This window comes from Bufo bufo, chromosome 3, assembly GCF_905171765.1.
Source record: "Bufo bufo chromosome 3, aBufBuf1.1, whole genome shotgun sequence".
NCBI classification, from domain to species: Eukaryota; Metazoa; Chordata; class Amphibia; order Anura; family Bufonidae; genus Bufo; species Bufo bufo.
The window spans coordinates 22255485-22272593 of NC_053391.1; the positions used below are offsets into that span (position 1 = coordinate 22255485).

General features: G+C 43.2%; 1 protein-coding gene across 1 annotated transcript; it reads right to left on the reverse strand.

The window, feature by feature from the left end:
- Positions 1 to 5857: 5857 nt before the first annotated feature.
- LOC120994408 (neuromodulin-like) lies at positions 5858 to 8761 on the reverse strand. Its single transcript, XM_040422941.1, has 3 exons — positions 8509 to 8761; positions 7172 to 7474; positions 5858 to 6072 (listed from the first exon to the last, which is right to left on the reverse strand). The coding sequence occupies exons 1-3, from the start codon at positions 8723 to 8725 to the stop codon at positions 5894 to 5896; spliced, it is 699 nt and encodes a 232-aa protein (XP_040278875.1). The 5' UTR covers positions 8726 to 8761; the 3' UTR covers positions 5858 to 5893.
- Between the last annotated feature and the right edge of the window lie 8348 nt (positions 8762 to 17109).

Consider the following 17109-nt stretch of genomic DNA (forward strand, 5'->3'; position numbering starts at 1 on the left):
GCATTGGGTATGCGGGTAAAGGTAAGCTTTAAACGATAGTTCTTCTTAAAACCCAGACACATAATGCCTTCATACCAGAATCCTTACTAGGCCCCGCTTAGTGACAGTGAAGTTGCAGCACTTTGCTAGCCATTCTATTTCAGGGAAAGCCTTAAAGGGGAAAAGTAATACTCCACCCTTTGTAGAGATATGTCGCCTCTAAGGCCTTATTCAGCACCATGAGATGAGATCGATGATCAGTGCTGAACACTGGAGTCAGCCACAAAGCGCCATCCCTGTAGCCGGGGAATACAGCTGACTCTCCTGTTACACTAGCGTGGAGGGACGTGAACTAGACATGACGGGTTAGCAAGCACTACGGACACGTCAAGATCCTTGCTGAGAATAGCTGGATCTTCACTGAGTTCGGTGTTCAGACCGGTGCAGGAAGGATAGGTCCACCGGTAGGATGGAGCACCGCGTGTGGGCGCTGATGATCGTGTATGGGTGTGGAGACAGCCGGTATCCCTTCCTCCTCACAGACACATGGAGGATGAGAGAGCTGCGGCTAATCCCCGCCACTACTACTGCCCTCTGGCGTGAAGGGTTCTGCACACAGGGAGGCTGGATGCCTTACCGCTGTGTTCTGCTACACACACTGGATGTGCCAGATGTGGAAACTGAGAGCAGCCCTGTGCAGCCAACGTGTGGAGCAAATGTATTTGTGATGTACATTGTAGACATTGGACAATATAGAATTTAGCGTCATTTTTAACACAATCCTGCTGCACACATGGAACATCCTGATCTACCTGCTCTTTCTATCTATTTATGCTGCTGTCCAGGTCTGGGAGGGGGCCCATTCCTGAGAGGATATTCCTGCTGCACCATTATACCTGCTGCTCTGCCAGTCGACTATACTACACGCTGCTGCTGCTGCTGCTGCTGTCCAGGTCTGGGAGGGGGCCCATTCCTGAGAGGATATTCCTACTGCACCATTATACCTGCTGCTCTGCCAGTCGACTATACTACACGCTGCTGCTGCTGCTGTCCAGGTCTGGGAGGGGGCCCATTCCTGAGAGGATATTCCTGCTGCACCATTATACCTGCTGCTCTGCCAGTCGACTATACTACACGCTGCTGCTGCTGCTGCTGCTGCTGTCCAGGTCTGGGAGGGGGCCCATTCCTGAGAGGATATTTCTGGTTCGCATAAAACACTCCAACCGTGCTGCTACACGTTGTGTTCAGTTCACTTAGTTCAAGATATATTATTAGTCAAAAGGTTGACCCATAAACTTCTAAATGCTGCAGTAGCTACTAGCGCCTACTGCTGCCTGTCATCCTATGTTGGTCTACAATATATGTTTAGACATTCAGTTAAATGATAAACATCTAGTTGCTGCTGTTGATAGTGTTATTAATAGCTTTTTTCTATAGAATTTTTTTTTTAAATGACTGATAGTATGAAATTAAGAATTCAAGAATCCACAGTTATTCCCATCCCTGCGTACACATTTTTTTACAAATTAAAATAAAATAACAAGTTCACATTTACATGAGCCTATCCGATATACAATTGAGAGCTTCGGTCAAACAGTGTGTATGCCTAAAACTGTTGGCTTACTAGGAATATTGTGTGCCATTGTTATGGCAACTTCAAATTTTTTATAAATTTTGTGATCATTATTTTTATTTTATTTTTTTATGCTGTATTTTCAGAATGATTATGTGGAGACTACCAGCATGTACCATATTTTATCCATATTATTTTCTAAATTAAATTTTTGGAATTTGATTGTTATTTATTATAAACTTTTTATGTGGGCACATGTGCTTAGTTCAAAAGGTATTGTCACGAGTTAAATAAATCTATTAAATAATAAGAAAAGTTATTAAAATATCATGTGGTGTTATGCTTCATTTACAAAATTGTTTTGTTTTATTTAAATATTTTATTATTTTGAAGAAATTGGGTTAATGGGCAATGGATGTGGTTCTCACTATATCATGGTGGGCAACGCACCAGGGCTTCCCTTTTCAAAAGGTCTTGTTCATTGACCATGTTACACGACCGATTGATAAACCTAATAACTTCATTTAATTTTATTTATTTCGTTTTTTTTAAATACGGAATTGGGTACTAGCATGGTGTTGTCTGTCGTCCTGGAAAGGATGCTGGACTTCCGTGTTGACCTCTCTACATGGTTGGGTGTGACTGGCGTTATACTCATCCGTGTGGAAATCCGTATTTGTGAGTAGAGCATTATTGCCACATTTATTAAGCAAAAAATACATGAATATTTTATAGGATAATTCTTGACAAACATTTTTGGATTATGGGCACATGATGTTAATATATATTGTTAAATAATAAATAATAAATCCGAAATACACTATTGTGTTTTTTTGGTAATCCGTGCTGGTTAGTTAATAGCCACTACATTATTTTTGGAATCAAATCAGCTTTTTTTTCAATTATTATTTTTGTTGTTATAAATATTTTTTAAAAATAGGAGAATAATGGACCGATTATAGTCTCCCCAAACACAATTAGTCCACGTACATTTTAATTAATTTTTTTTAAATTATATTATAAAAAACCATCACAAAATATATGATGTGTATATTATTTTGTAGACAAATAAACTGTACACAATGCTTGCGATACTAAATATTGTGTGTTGCATTAAAAAAAAATTTGTCAAAAATCTCAGAATAATATAATTTGTTAATTTACAAGTCTCATTATTATTGAAAGAATGTTATTAGCACTGTCAAACTTACCTTTAAACACTTACCTGATACAAGATAAGAATATGCTGCATTCTGTTTCTGCTATGTTTTGACGAGCTATAAGTAGATCTTGAATCTACTTAGTAATATAATCTTCTACGTGAAAATGCTGCTGTCCTCCAAATCATTTATCTGTGTGGGCCTTACACTAAAACGTTATCTTACAATGCTGCTGTCCTCCACTAGTGTATGTAATCCGTGAGGCCTCACACTACACCGTTATCTTACACTGCTGCTGTCCTCAACTAGTGTATGTAATCCTTGAGGCCTCACACTACACCGTTATCTTACACTGCTGCTGTCCTCAACTAGTGTATGTAATCCGTGAGGCCTTACACTAAAACATTATCTTACACTGCTGCTGTCCTCAACTAGTGTATGTAATCCGTGAGGCCTTACACTAAAACATTATCTTACACTGCTGCTGTCCTCCACTAGTGTATGTAATCCGTGAGGCCTTACACTAAAACGTTATCTTACACTGCTGCTGTCATCAACTAGTGTATGTAATCCGTGAGGCCTCACACTACACCGTTATCTTACACTGCTTCTGTCCTCAACTAGTGTATGTAATCCGTGAGGCCTCACACTACACTGTTATCTTACACTGCTGCTGTCCTCCACTAGTGTATGTAATCCGTGAGGCCTCACACTACACCGTTATCTTACACTGCTGCTGTCCTCCACTAGTGTATGTAATCCGTGAGGCCTCACACTACACCGTTATCTTACAATGCTGCTGTCCTCCACTAGTGTATGTAATCCGTGAGGCCTCACACTACACCGTTATCTTACACTGCTGCTGTCCTCCACTAGTGTATGTAATCCGTGAGGCCTCACACTACACCGTTATCTTACACTGCTGCTGTCCTCAACTAGTGTATGTAATCCGTGAGGCCTCACACTACACCGTTATCTTACACTGCTGCTGTCCTCCACTAGTGTATGTAATCCGTGAGGCCTCACACTACACCGTTATCTTACACTGCTGCTGTCCTCCACTAGTGTATGTAATCCGTGAGGCCTCACACTACACCGTTATCTTACACTGCTGCTGTCCTCAACTAGTGTATGTAATCCTTGAGGCCTCACACTACACCGTTATCTTACACTGCTGCTGTCCTCAACTAGTGTATGTAATCCGTGAGGCCTTACACTAAAACATTATCTTACACTGCTGCTGTCCTCAACTAGTGTATGTAATCCGTGAGGCCTTACACTAAAACATTATCTTACACTGCTGCTGTCCTCCACTAGTGTATGTAATCCGTGAGGCCTTACACTAAAACGTTATCTTACACTGCTGCTGTCATCAACTAGTGTATGTAATCCGTGAGGCCTCACACTACACCGTTATCTTACACTGCTTCTGTCCTCAACTAGTGTATGTAATCCGTGAGGCCTCACACTACACTGTTATCTTACACTGCTGCTGTCCTCCACTAGTGTATGTAATCCGTGAGGCCTCACACTACACCGTTATCTTACACTGCTGCTGTCCTCCACTAGTGTATGTAATCCGTGAGGCCTCACACTACACCGTTATCTTACAATGCTGCTGTCCTCCACTAGTGTATGTAATCCGTGAGGCCTCACACTACACCGTTATCTTACACTGCTGCTGTCCTCCACTAGTGTATGTAATCCGTGAGGCCTCACACTACACCGTTATCTTACACTGCTGCTGTCCTCAACTAGTGTATGTAATCCGTGAGGCCTCACACTACACCGTTATCTTACACTGCTGCTGTCCTCCACTAGTGTATGTAATCCGTGAGGCCTCACACTACACCGTTATCTTACACTGCTGCTGTCCTCCACTAGTGTATGTAATCCGTGAGGCCTCACACTACACCGTTATCTTACACTGCTGCTGTCCTCAACTAGTGTATGTAATCCTTGAGGCCTCACACTACACCGTTATCTTACACTGCTGCTGTCCTCAACTAGTGTATGTAATCCGTGAGGCCTTACACTAAAACATTATCTTACACTGCTGCTGTCCTCAACTAGTGTATGTAATCCGTGAGGCCTCACACTACACCGTTATCTTACACTGCTGCTGTCCTCCACTAGTGTATGTAATCCGTGAGGCCTTACACTAAAACGTTATCTTACACTGCTGCTGTCATCAACTAGTGTATGTAATCCGTGAGGCCTCACACTACACCGTTATCTTACACTGCTTCTGTCCTCAACTAGTGTATGTAATCCGTGAGGCCTCACACTACACTGTTATCTTACACTGCTGCTGTCCTCCACTAGTGTATGTAATCCGTGAGGCCTCACACTACACCGTTATCTTACACTGCTGCTGTCCTCCACTAGTGTATGTAATCCGTGAGGCCTCACACTACACCGTTATCTTACAATGCTGCTGTCCTCCACTAGTGTATGTAATCCGTGAGGCCTCACACTACACCGTTATCTTACACTGCTGCTGTCCTCCACTAGTGTATGTAATCCGTGAGGCCTCACACTACACCGTTATCTTACACTGCTGCTGTCCTCAACTAGTGTATGTAATCCGTGAGGCCTCACACTACACCGTTATCTTACACTGCTGCTGTCCTCCACTAGTGTATGTAATCCGTGAGGCCTCACACTACACCGTTATCTTACAATGCTGCTGTCCTCCACTAGTGTATGTAATCCGTGAGGCCTCACACTACACCGTTATTTTACACTGCTGCTGTCCTCAACTAGTGTATTTATCTGTGTGGGCCTTACACGACACCGTTATCTTACATTTTGTTTTTTTGGATTAAATTTAGGTAATTTGTATTGCTTTAAGTATACCTAATAAAATTGATTAGCTGCAATATCCTGATTAAGTTATGTGTAGGCATTATACTGCACTGTTAATATATATATGACATTACACTTTCTGACTGGACTCTGCATAATTCACAAACTGGACTAAATCTTGCTTAATTCAAAGTTATATAGTACATACTTTAACAAAAGAACAGAAACTTTGAATTTGGAATCAAAAAAATATTTTAATCAGACTATGCTCTATCTGATTTTTTTTTTGTTTTTTAATTAAAAATATATTTATATAAAACAAAATAACAATCCCCTCCCAGCCCCAACATATAAAATGAATAAAACAAAGAAGCTAACGGTGCTTCTTTAATTGTTCCAATTGGTCCAGGACCTCGCGCAGATCCCGCTGGTTCTGCCTCTCCAGGAGCCGGTGCCTCTTCTCCAATTCTTGCATTTGGAGGCGGAAAGCCTCGCTTTTTTTTTTTTGGTCTTTTATGACCCCTTTTATTTTTTTAATTAGATTATTTATCCCTATGGTGAAAGATAAAAATAGAGATAATCAGTCACAGTTGTAGGCATTGATGGAATTCAGTTTTGTAGTATTGTTAGTGTTAATAGTTAACTGTTTAAATGTATGAAATATGATTTATTCCAAAAGATTATATATATATTTTTTTATTAGGTTATACTTTTATTCGGTTAAATTAGTGATTACGGTTAGTGTGAACAGTGTATTTGTATATATTATATCAATTATTTTTGTAGTATGGCTAGTATTTCCTTTTTTGTTAATTGTAAATATTTTAAGTATACTTTATGTTAAAAAATTAAATAATTTATATTAATTTATTTTGTTTATTAGCGTTTAAATGATTACTAGGGTTAGTGTTAATATAGTCTAGGTATGTAAGATAGCATTTAGTTATATGGTATGGCTAGTGTTTCCATTTTAACTTGTAAATAGATTTTTATATAGTGTTCAATAGAATTATATATTTTGAAGATTTTTGAGACTAGATTAGTGTTAAAATAATTTTATTTAGGCTTATTGTGAATGAAGTCTTTGTACGTATGTTAACATATAGTTTTGTAATATGGCTAGCGTTTCCAGTATTACTTGTAAATAGTTGATAAAACAATAGTTTAAAAATTTATATATTTCATGAATTGTTTAGAGTTTAGTAGAGTTTACCTTATAATTTTTCAGTTTACTGTTAAGTTGTTGTTTGTATATATGTTGCTATTACATTAATATTATTGACTGTTTAGTGTGTGTACCTGGACTCTGGCTACACTTTAATTCCATTTTGTGTGTCCTGACCGCCATCAAGGCTTTTTTTTATTTGTTTAAATGTGTACTGTAATATGTATTGGTTTTCTGTTCCTTTTTCCCTACCCTGTTTTCCTTTGCCATTCATTACCCAGCAGGGTGTTGGCTCAGGGACACAGGGAGACCAGTTAAAACTAGCCGCTCTGTCCCTTATCATTCACCCATCATTCCTTGCTCAAACCCCACCCTTACTTTTTACTTTAAAAATTCTAACCAAGATTACAAAACTACCTTTGATAGTATAATTAAGTAGAATTAGGTTTGTTAGTTATTTTTATAAAGATTTTTGTAGATATTTACCCTCCTGCTGTGGGGTGGTCACAAGCTCCTCCTCCTCCTCTGACTGTGCGGCCACCTCTTGCTCCTCCTCCTCCTCGGTCACCTCGGCCGGAGGTATTGCGGCAGCCGGTGAGGTGTGGGGTTGAGAGGGACCGCCTTCCTCCTCCACCTCCACCTCCACATGTTCGGCGACATCTGGGGGAGCAGTGTCGCTCGTCTCCATCGCGGTGGGGGGGCCTGCCTCCTCTTCCTCCTCCTCAGAGACCTCCACCACGTGGATATCCCGGTGCGCAGGTGTTGAGCGCACTGTTGGAACAGGCTGGCCTGTAATTACACATTGTTAATGATTTAGACAGGAAAATCAACGAATATAACTAAACAATTTAACCATTAATCTGTATCTTATGCGGTTGATTTTTTTTTTTTTTTATTAAAGTCCTTTAATATTAAGTCAAATGTTGATGATTGGAGAGACATCTATGTCTCTTGGGTTAGCCATGTTAACCTTGTTAAAATTATCAGCCTCCCTGGAGTTATGTATTTTTTGACAGGGAATCCCTATGTCGATACCCAGAAGCTTTTTTATTGCAATTAACAGGGAAATTATCTCCTTGGTATGGAAAGGGGGATAGAAAGGTCTATCCTTTGACATATTAACAACTACAAGGACAAAATTCAGGGGCGGACTTGGTCTTCACCAAAATTTAGAACTTTGACAAGAGACAATTAATGGTGGAAACCTGATCAATAAGCATAATAATCAGAGACCATACAATAACATAATTTTATGTGAAATTAGTTACGTTTACTCAAAAAAAAACAGTACACAAGGAAATATATATATATATATTTTTTAAATAATGCCTTTGGTACATCGTTTATTATTAGGGTAGTAGAACGTCTTTTAGCTAGTTTTATAGTAAGGGTAGGGTTTCCAGTATTACTTGTAAATAGTTTCAAAAAATAATACTTAAAATACATTCTATATTTCATCTATAGCTTAGCGTATGGTATAGTTTAATTTATAATTTTTCAGTTTAATGTGAAGTTGTTCTTTGTATATATGTTGCTATTACTTTAATGTTATTTCCTATGTTGATACCAAGATTTTTTTTTTTTTTTGCAATTAAACAGGAATTTCTCTCCTTGGTATGGAAAGGGGGACCACAATAATGCCTTTTGTACATCGCTTATAATTAATTTTAGTGTGAATAACGTCTTTGTATATATGATAGCTGTATTTTGGATTAAACGTAACTTTATGTGATAATAAGACAAGGGTATGAATAATTCTAGACATCACTGTACATTACATTATTTCTCATCCACATTGTGTAATGTTACAGTAAGCATCTTACCGGGGCAGACTCTTTCAGATATTTCTCTGACGAATTCTGGGTCTCGCCTTTTTAGGTCCGACCACCTCTTTACTATTGCACTTTCAGAGTGCTCGCGGGCGAATTTTTCTCTCAGCATTTGTTGTATGCTGCGAACTATTTCTTTTTTTGAGTCATGCCGCCTGGTACGGTCATACCCCTTCTTTACCATTCTCTGCAAGATAAAAGATACAAGCATATAATATACACTCACCTAAAGAATTGTTAGGAACACCTGTTCTATTTCTCATTAATGCAATTATCTAGTCACCAATCACATGGCAGTTGCTTCAATGTATTTAGGGGGGTGGTCCTGGTCAAGACAATCTCCTGAACTCCAAACTGAATGTCAGAATGGGAAAGAAAGGTGATTTAAGCAATTTTGAGCGTGGCATGGTTGTTGGTGCCAGACGGGCCGGTCTGAGTATTTCACAATCTGCTCAGTTACTGGGATTTTCACGCACAACCATTTCTAGGGTTTACAAAGAATGGTGTGAAAAGGGAAAAACATCCAGTATGCGGCCATCCTGTGGGCGAAAATGCCTTGTGGATGCTAGAGGTCAGAGGAGAATGGGCCGACTGATTCAAGCTGATAGAAGAGCAACGTTGTCTGAAATAACCACTCGTTACAGCCGAGGTATGCAGCAAAGCATTTGTGAAGCCACAACACGAACAACCTTGAGGCGGATGGACTACAACAGCAGAAGACCCCACCGGGTACCACTCATCACCACTACTAATAGGAAAAAGAGGCTACAATTTGCATGAGGTCACCAATACTGGACTGTTGAAGACTAGAAAAAATGTTGCCTGATCTGATGATTAGGAGACATTCAAATGGTAGAGTCCGAATTTGGCGTAAACAGAATGAGAACATGTCTCCATCATGCCTTGTTACCACTGTGCAGGCTGGTGGTGGTGTAATGGTGTGAGGGAGGTTTTCTGGGCACACTTTAGGCCCCTTAGTGCCAATTGGGCATCGTTTAAATGCCACGGGCTACCTGAGCATTGTTTATGACCATGTCCATCCCTTCATGACCACCATGTACCCATCCTCTGATGGCTACTTCCAGCAGGATAATGCACCATGTCACAAATCTCTAATCATTTCAAATTGGTTTCTTGAACATGACAATGAGTTCACTGAACTAAAATGGTCCCCAAAGTCACCAGATCTCAACCCAATAGAGTATCTTTGGGATGTGGTGGAACAGGAGCTTCATGCCCAGTATTGGTGCGTTATATAGTGCCTAGAATATAGTACCCGTCTATTAAGTGATGGTACTTTATGGGGTGTACAGCTGGTTCGCCTCCCCGTGGTGCACCCTGGGTAATGCTAAATGAACCAGCAAATACTGGCGATCTGCCGAAAAAGATTTTGACAGACAGACAATATAAACTCGGATCTATAGATTACCCGTTTTTGCGGTTAACCGCCTCCCGACCGGCGGACGCATAATCGCGTCCTGCCGGCGGGAGGTTTTTTCCTCCTGGAAGCGCCGGCGCGTCCTCTCGCTAGAGGCGAGAAGACGCGCCGGGCCGCCTGCGCGGTGCGCAGCTGTAATCGCCGCAGGAGAAATTAATCTGCAGCATGCTAGCAATGATCGGTCGCTGGCAGGCTGCAGATTGTTAAAAAAAACGCATATCAGACGCTGTTCTGTGAGCAGCGTCTGATATGGCTCCTACACCCTCCTCTGGTGGTCCCTTTTGCTTGGGACCACCGGAGGAAAATGAAAGTATCTGCACCAATCACCACACAAGAGCCCCCCCCACCCCCTCTCTCACTGATTAACCCCTGATCACCCATGTCACCCCCCTGATCACCCCGTCACCCCCCCTTGTCACTGATCACCCCCCTTTAGGCTCACTCAGACGAACGTATGTGTTTTGCGGATCTGTGGATATGTGGATCCGCAAAACACGGACACCGGCAATGTGCTTTCCGCATTTTGCGGATCCGCACATTGCCAGAACTATATAGAAAATGCCTTTTCTTGTCCGCAATTGCGGACAAGTATAGGACATGTTCTACATTTTTGCGGATACGGAAATGCGGATCCGCAATTCCGGATCTGAGCAGGACAAAGCCTGTCCCCATGGAATTGAATGTATCCACAATTCCGTTCCGCAAAATTTTGCGGAACATAATTGCGGACGTGTGAATGAGGCCTAAGGGTCCCTTAGCGATCGCAGTTTTACAGCTTTCCCCTCTTTTTTTTTTTTTTTTTGCACATTTTTTAGAGATTTTTTCATCCACATTGATCACCACCAAATGAAAGCTGTATTAGTGAGAAGAAAAGGGGGTAAAATTCATTTGGGTGGTAATTTGTATGACGGAGCAATAAACGGTGAAAGTAGCGTAGTGCGGAATTCTAAAAAGTGGTCTGGTCATAAAGGGGGATTAAGCTAGGGGGGCTGAAGTGGTTAAGTGGTATATAGTGTTTCGAACTATATATGTGGTGTTTATTGTGTGGATGGATGTACAGTATGCATGTAATTAATTACTTGTCAGCTTTATATACATAAAATCCAAGCCACAAAAAAAAAAAATCACCAGAAAAATCAAGACATAAAAAAAAAAAAAAATTAGCATAATTTCGCATACGCGCCTATAAAAGGTTTTAATATGCATTCACATTAAGAACAAGACTAAAAGTTGATACTTACAGTTATAAGCAGTTTTTCCTCTCGATCGCTAAATGTGCGGCGCACCATCTTCTTACTGTCTGCAACTCTGCCAGCCAACTGCGCGTCGCGTCGCGTCGCATACAAAGACGTCATGTCCGCCGGTCGCGTTATTCTAATTAATATTGATCGCAATGCGCATGCGCAATATTAGCGATTATTTAATACATGGTAAATAAAGATTGAAAAGCAGATAACATGTAGATGGTATATTTTATTGCACTAGGTAAATATGATGTAATCGATTTTGTACGAATACTGCCTTTGCCTGCCAGTAACAATGATCTTGCGCAATTAAATGATGACGAATACGAATATTCGAATTTGCGAATATATCGCGAATATTTTACGAAATATTCGCGAAATATCGCGAATTCGAATATGGGCATATTCGATCATCACTAGACATGATACAACAGGAATTTTGTATAGAATTATTGACAACTATACTGACAAAAAACTACTTTATGTTTGGTGACACATACTACGGTCAGAAAAGAGGCACCGCCATGGGATCAAATGTGGCCCCACCATATGCAAACGCCTACATGATAGCCTTCGAGGAAGACCACGTATATACTCACCCCTTGTTCAATCAATTCTCTATCACGTGGCTACGATTTATTGACGATATCTTTTGCATATGGGGGGGCCCCACCACCACTATTGATGAATTTGTCCAGGACCTTAATTCTGTCTATCCAGAGTTATGTTTCACCATACAGACAAGCAAAGAAAAAATAAGTTTCCTGGACACAATAGTCAAACTTGACCCAGTGGGCAACATAACATTGGATCTATATAACAAACCAACCGACCGAAATAGTTTGCTTCACTATAACAGCTGCCACCCCAGGGCCACAAAAAACTCCTTACCCAAATCTCAGTTTATAAGAGTTAACCGCATTGTTACCGACACTGAAGTGAGAGAAATCAGACTGAAGGAGATGACAGAGAAGTTCCAGACAAGGGGTTATCCACAAACACTTCTTGATTCCACTTTAAATAACATCACAGAAATAATCCAACCACGTAATAAGGAACCTAAGAGGCTAGCCTGCGTTACAACATACCACCCACTGATACCCAAAATCCATCAGGCATTGAGAAAGCACTGGCCAGTACTCACGAAGGCATACCCCAACATTGTGGAGTTTAGTGAACCTCCACTAACGTGCTATAAGAGACCCCACAATGTCAGAGACAAATTGGTCAAGGCAGACATTGGTAGCCTTATCAAGCTACCAAAACAAACTTTCCTAAAGAGTCAACGACAAGGAACATTTCCTTGTCTACATTGCGCTCAATGTTCAAGTGTCACAAGAGGCGAACACGTTACCCACCCAAGAACTGGACGACCATACCAAATTAAGGGATTCTTTACATGCGATTCCAGTTTTGTTGTTTACGTGTTGAAGTGCCCATGCGGACTGGCATATGTGGGCGAAACAACTCAACATGTTCGCGATCGTGTAAGTAAACACAAATCCACCATTAGACTCGGACATACCCTTTTACCCGTCCCACACCATTTTAACGAAAAAAACCATCGGGTATCCCAATTACGGTTCCAGGTATTGGAGCAAATCGACCCTCTAAGACGCGGCGGAAACCGGATCCTATCTCTAAAACAAAGAGAGGCGTATTGGATCCACACACTCGGGACCCTCTCACCACATGGTCTCAATCGGGAATGTGATTTCTCTATTAATGTCTAATGTAATGGTCAAGAGCATCATTTCTGTGTGTGATTAACAAACTCTTTATTTTCCTTACAGACCCGTTGAAATTACGACCTGCGAGGGTGAGATAACAAAACCCCCCCCCCCTTCCCTTTTATCTTCCCCCTTCCCCTTCCTCCCTTCCCCTTCCCTGGCTCTTCCTTATCCTCCCTTCCTGTTATCCACCCCACCTATTATCCATTATGATAGGGACATTATAGATTAACCATATACCAGGAGGTCTCTATTTGTCAATTTCTATATAAGCATGCTATGGTATTAATGTGTAGATGTGGTGTACTGTGTATATTACATTGTGCTTATTCATCCCCAGTCATTGATTTTACAAAGGATTTTTACTAATATACAGTAATATACATTTTGTCCCTACTATCCGGACACTCATGGGTGTCTATTTAAGCCACTTTGCATTATACACTGCCGTATCACGTGACATGATATTCCTGCCCTCTGATTATCCATGATACGCGCGGCCACAGCGAATGACACGCAGGTGGAACGCATGGCACTTCCGCCCTGGTGACGTATTCGCGCATGCGCAATATGGAGCGGCTGTCCTGCGTGCCTGACACGCAAGTGGAACGCACGCAGGCCCGGTAACATGTGACCGGAACATGTGACCGGATGCACCCTATGACCCAGTATACAGTGGCGCTCCTCGCTACTTTAAAAGGCGCCAAACGAGCGCCTGTCCAGTGCATCCAGCGCAAGTGCCTTACTACACAGCATCCAAGGTAACCACGGGAGTCCTCTCTATATAACATTATGGCTTTTCTATGTTTCTTTATGTTTTCCCATGTAGCTTTTGCCATGCTTGGTCAGGATGTTATACCCGGCAGCTATAATGACTGTTGAACTGTCTCCTCATAATGGCTTGTAATACTTGCACTCAGGGGACTGCCCAACTCAGGACACATTGCACTGACTCCATATACATATATATAGATAGACACTTCAAATGATCCCCTAACCTACCTGATGGATCATCTATGCTCAATTCTTGATAACTTGTGCGAGTGTGTCCTGTCTTGGGCTATACCCCCATCAGTGCGACTATGACACTGTAATGTACCACATACATTAATACATCTACCTATAGCAGCATATTAAATTCTATTGATTCCAAACATAATCGCTGAAAAAATCATGTTCACTCCTAGATGGCAACAAACCGTCAATTGTTTTTATTCTATATTCTCTGTAAATAATTCCTTTCCTTATGTTCAATGTATATATACCAAAGATTTTCTCTAGTTTCGTCCTCATCTAATCATGATCCTAATGCATATGTCATATAACTCATACAAATATATGTGTCGGGATTCAAACCCGTGACCAGCCACATCCCAGGCGGTAGCCCTGCTTACTAGGCTACCGTCCTCTCTGGACATTACTCCCTGAAACCTATTATGTAACCTCAGTCTTGCCAAGCCTTGCTCATCACCCTTGATTCCCCACACCTGGTACTTCCCTATATAAGTCCAGCCCCTTGCACTCTAGCTTGCTGATTATTGAGCTCCTGAGCCTTGATCAAGCTTCTCCTCATCTGTTGCTCCTGCTACTACTGAAAGTCCACTGCTGACCAGGAATTGCCTACCGACTACTCTTCTGCTTGTCCCTACCTACTGAACTGCTACTACCGTTGCCATCCGGATTGTCTGACCACGCTTACTGCCGCCTGCCCTGACCCACCGCCTGCCTACCGACTACTCTTCTGCTTGTCCCTACCTACTACCTGCCTGCGGTCCTTGCCACTGGGCTCCACTCCTACTTCCAGCCAGCGGTCCTCTGACTCAGGTGAGCCTATAGGATTGTTACAGAATAATCAGCCCCACTATGGAGTCCGCAATGGCCACTCTGCGTAAGCAGGTCTCCGAACTTCAAGAATTTGGTACTACATATCAGGAGAAATTTGCCCAGCTCCAAGGCGTAGTCCAAAGCCAACAGAGGGAGATTATTGAACTACAGAGGCAACTCCTGGACGTCCGCGGCGCACCCGCAGACACCCGCATGCCACTCCCATCAAGATTCAGCGGCGACAGACGCCAGTATCGGGGGTTTCTAAACCATGCCGCATCTATTTTCAGATGTACCCGGCCCCCTTCACCACCGAGAAAAAGAAGGTGCTATTCGTGGTCAATCTCCTGACGGATGAAGCATTAGCATGGGCATCACCATACGTGGAGACTAACAGTCAGCTCCTGGACAACCTAAACAACTTCATCACCGCCATGAGCCAAGTCTTCGATGACCCCAACCGCTGTGCGACAGCCGAGGCGCGACTACATGGTCTGCGGCAAGGGAGACGCTCCGTTGCCGAATACACCGCCGAGTTTCGCCGTTGGGTCACGGACACCACCTGGAACCCAGCGGCACAGAGAAGCCAATTCCGGCGAGGCCTGTCAGAATTAATAAAGGATGAACTCGCCAGAGTTGAGGCCCCGGACGATCTGGATGACTTCATTCAGTTATGCATCCGGATAGATCAAAGACTCTCCGAGAGGAAGAAAGAAAGACTCTGGTCCTCGGACCACAGACCCACTTACTCCTTCTCTTCCACCGCCCAGCGCGACCCCCAGTCAGTAACTGAACCTATGCAGGTCGACGCTCTACGTAGGTCTCTATCCACAGCTGAGAAGGAGAGAAGGCTGGCCGAAAACCTCTGCCTCTACTGTGGGGAGCCGGGTCATTTTGCCATCAAATGTCCTCATAAGATCCGAAAGACTATTGCCGTCACGGAGCTAAAGGAGCAACCACAGACTCTAACCCCGCCAGCAGCCCCTGAAAATAACAACACGGCGGCTCATGGATCCCACTTCATCGTCCCCATCCTCATCGACATTGAGGGGCGACAACTTCCCTGTTCAGCGATGTTAGACTCCGGGGCGGGAGGCAACTTCATGGACCTAACCTTCGCCCGCGAAAAGAACATTCCACTGACCATCAAGGCAGCCCCCGTTGACCTGGAAACCGTCGACGGATCCCCACTCTCCTCGGGGCCGGCCACTCACGAGACCACCGAACTACAACTCCTCATAGAACCAGATCGCCGTGAAAAGATCCACTTCTCTCTGATCGCCTCCCCGAAGTTCCCCGTGATCTTGGGCATCCCATGGTTGGCCACCCACAACCCCTCGGTGGACTGGGAAACCCGCTGCATACGATTCCCATCCGAGTTCTGCACGCTAAATTGCTCCCACAAACCCGTCCTTCCATCCGGAGACACCACCATCTCAAAACTATCCGTCAAGGATCTGCTACCCCTTCAATACCGCAAGTTCCAGGATGTCTGCGACAAGAAAAACGCAGACAAGCTGCCACCACACCGACCCTACGACTGCCCTATAGAACTGTTGCCCGGGGCCGAAATACCCTTTGGCAGTATCTACTCCCTCTCAGAGCCTGAACTCAAGTCTCTGAAAGAGTACCTGGACGAGGACCTGAGGAAGGGGTTTATCCGGCCCTCCACCTCCCCCGCGGGAGCCCCCTTTTTCTTCGTAGAGAAAAAAGACTCCTCCTTGCGTCCCTGCATAGACTGCAGAAAGCTTAATGACATAACCGTAAAAAACCGGTACCCGCTCCCACTGATTTCCGAACTCCTTGAGAGACTCCGGGAAGCGAAGATCTTCACCAAACTCGACCTTCGAGGGGCCTACAACCTCGTCCGAATCCGCCCTGGGGACGAATGGAAGACCGCCTTCCGGACACGTTATGGTCATTTTGAGTACCTGGTCATGCCTTTCGGACTCTGCAATGCTCCCGCCACCTTCCAGCACTTCATTAACGACGTCCTCAGGGACATGCTGGATCTGTTTGTAGTCGTTTACCTGGACGACATCTTGATCTTCTCTGAAGACCTCGAGCAGCACCGCGAACACGTCCGCAGGGTACTGCAGAGACTCAGACAGAACTCTCTCTATATCAAGCTAGAGAAATGCGAGTTTGAGCGAACCACCACTCAGTTCCTCGGATACATCATCTCCCCAGAGGGCCTAAGTATGGACCCGGGGAAGGTCCAAGCTGTGATGAACTGGCCCGTTCCGAAAAACGAGAAGGAGATACAAAGATTCATTGGCTTCGCCAACTTCTATCGGAAGTTTATCCGGAACTTCTCCAAGGTCATAGCACCAATCACCCAACTCACCAAGAAGGCAGT

Bases quoted from the DNA above. Each gene is read 5' to 3' on its own strand.
- LOC120994408 (XM_040422941.1), bottom strand. From the start codon at position 8,725: ATGCTTGTATCTTTTATCTTGCAGAGAATGGTAAAGAAGGGGTATGAC. The intron at 7,475-8,508 runs GTAAGATGCTTA...GTGTAATTACAG, and splicing joins ATCTGAAAGAGTCTGCCCCG to GCCAGCCTGTTCCAACAGTG. The intron at 6,073-7,171 runs GTAAATATCTAC...CTTTCACCATAG, and splicing joins GACCACCCCACAGCAGGAGG to GGATAAATAATCTAATTAAA.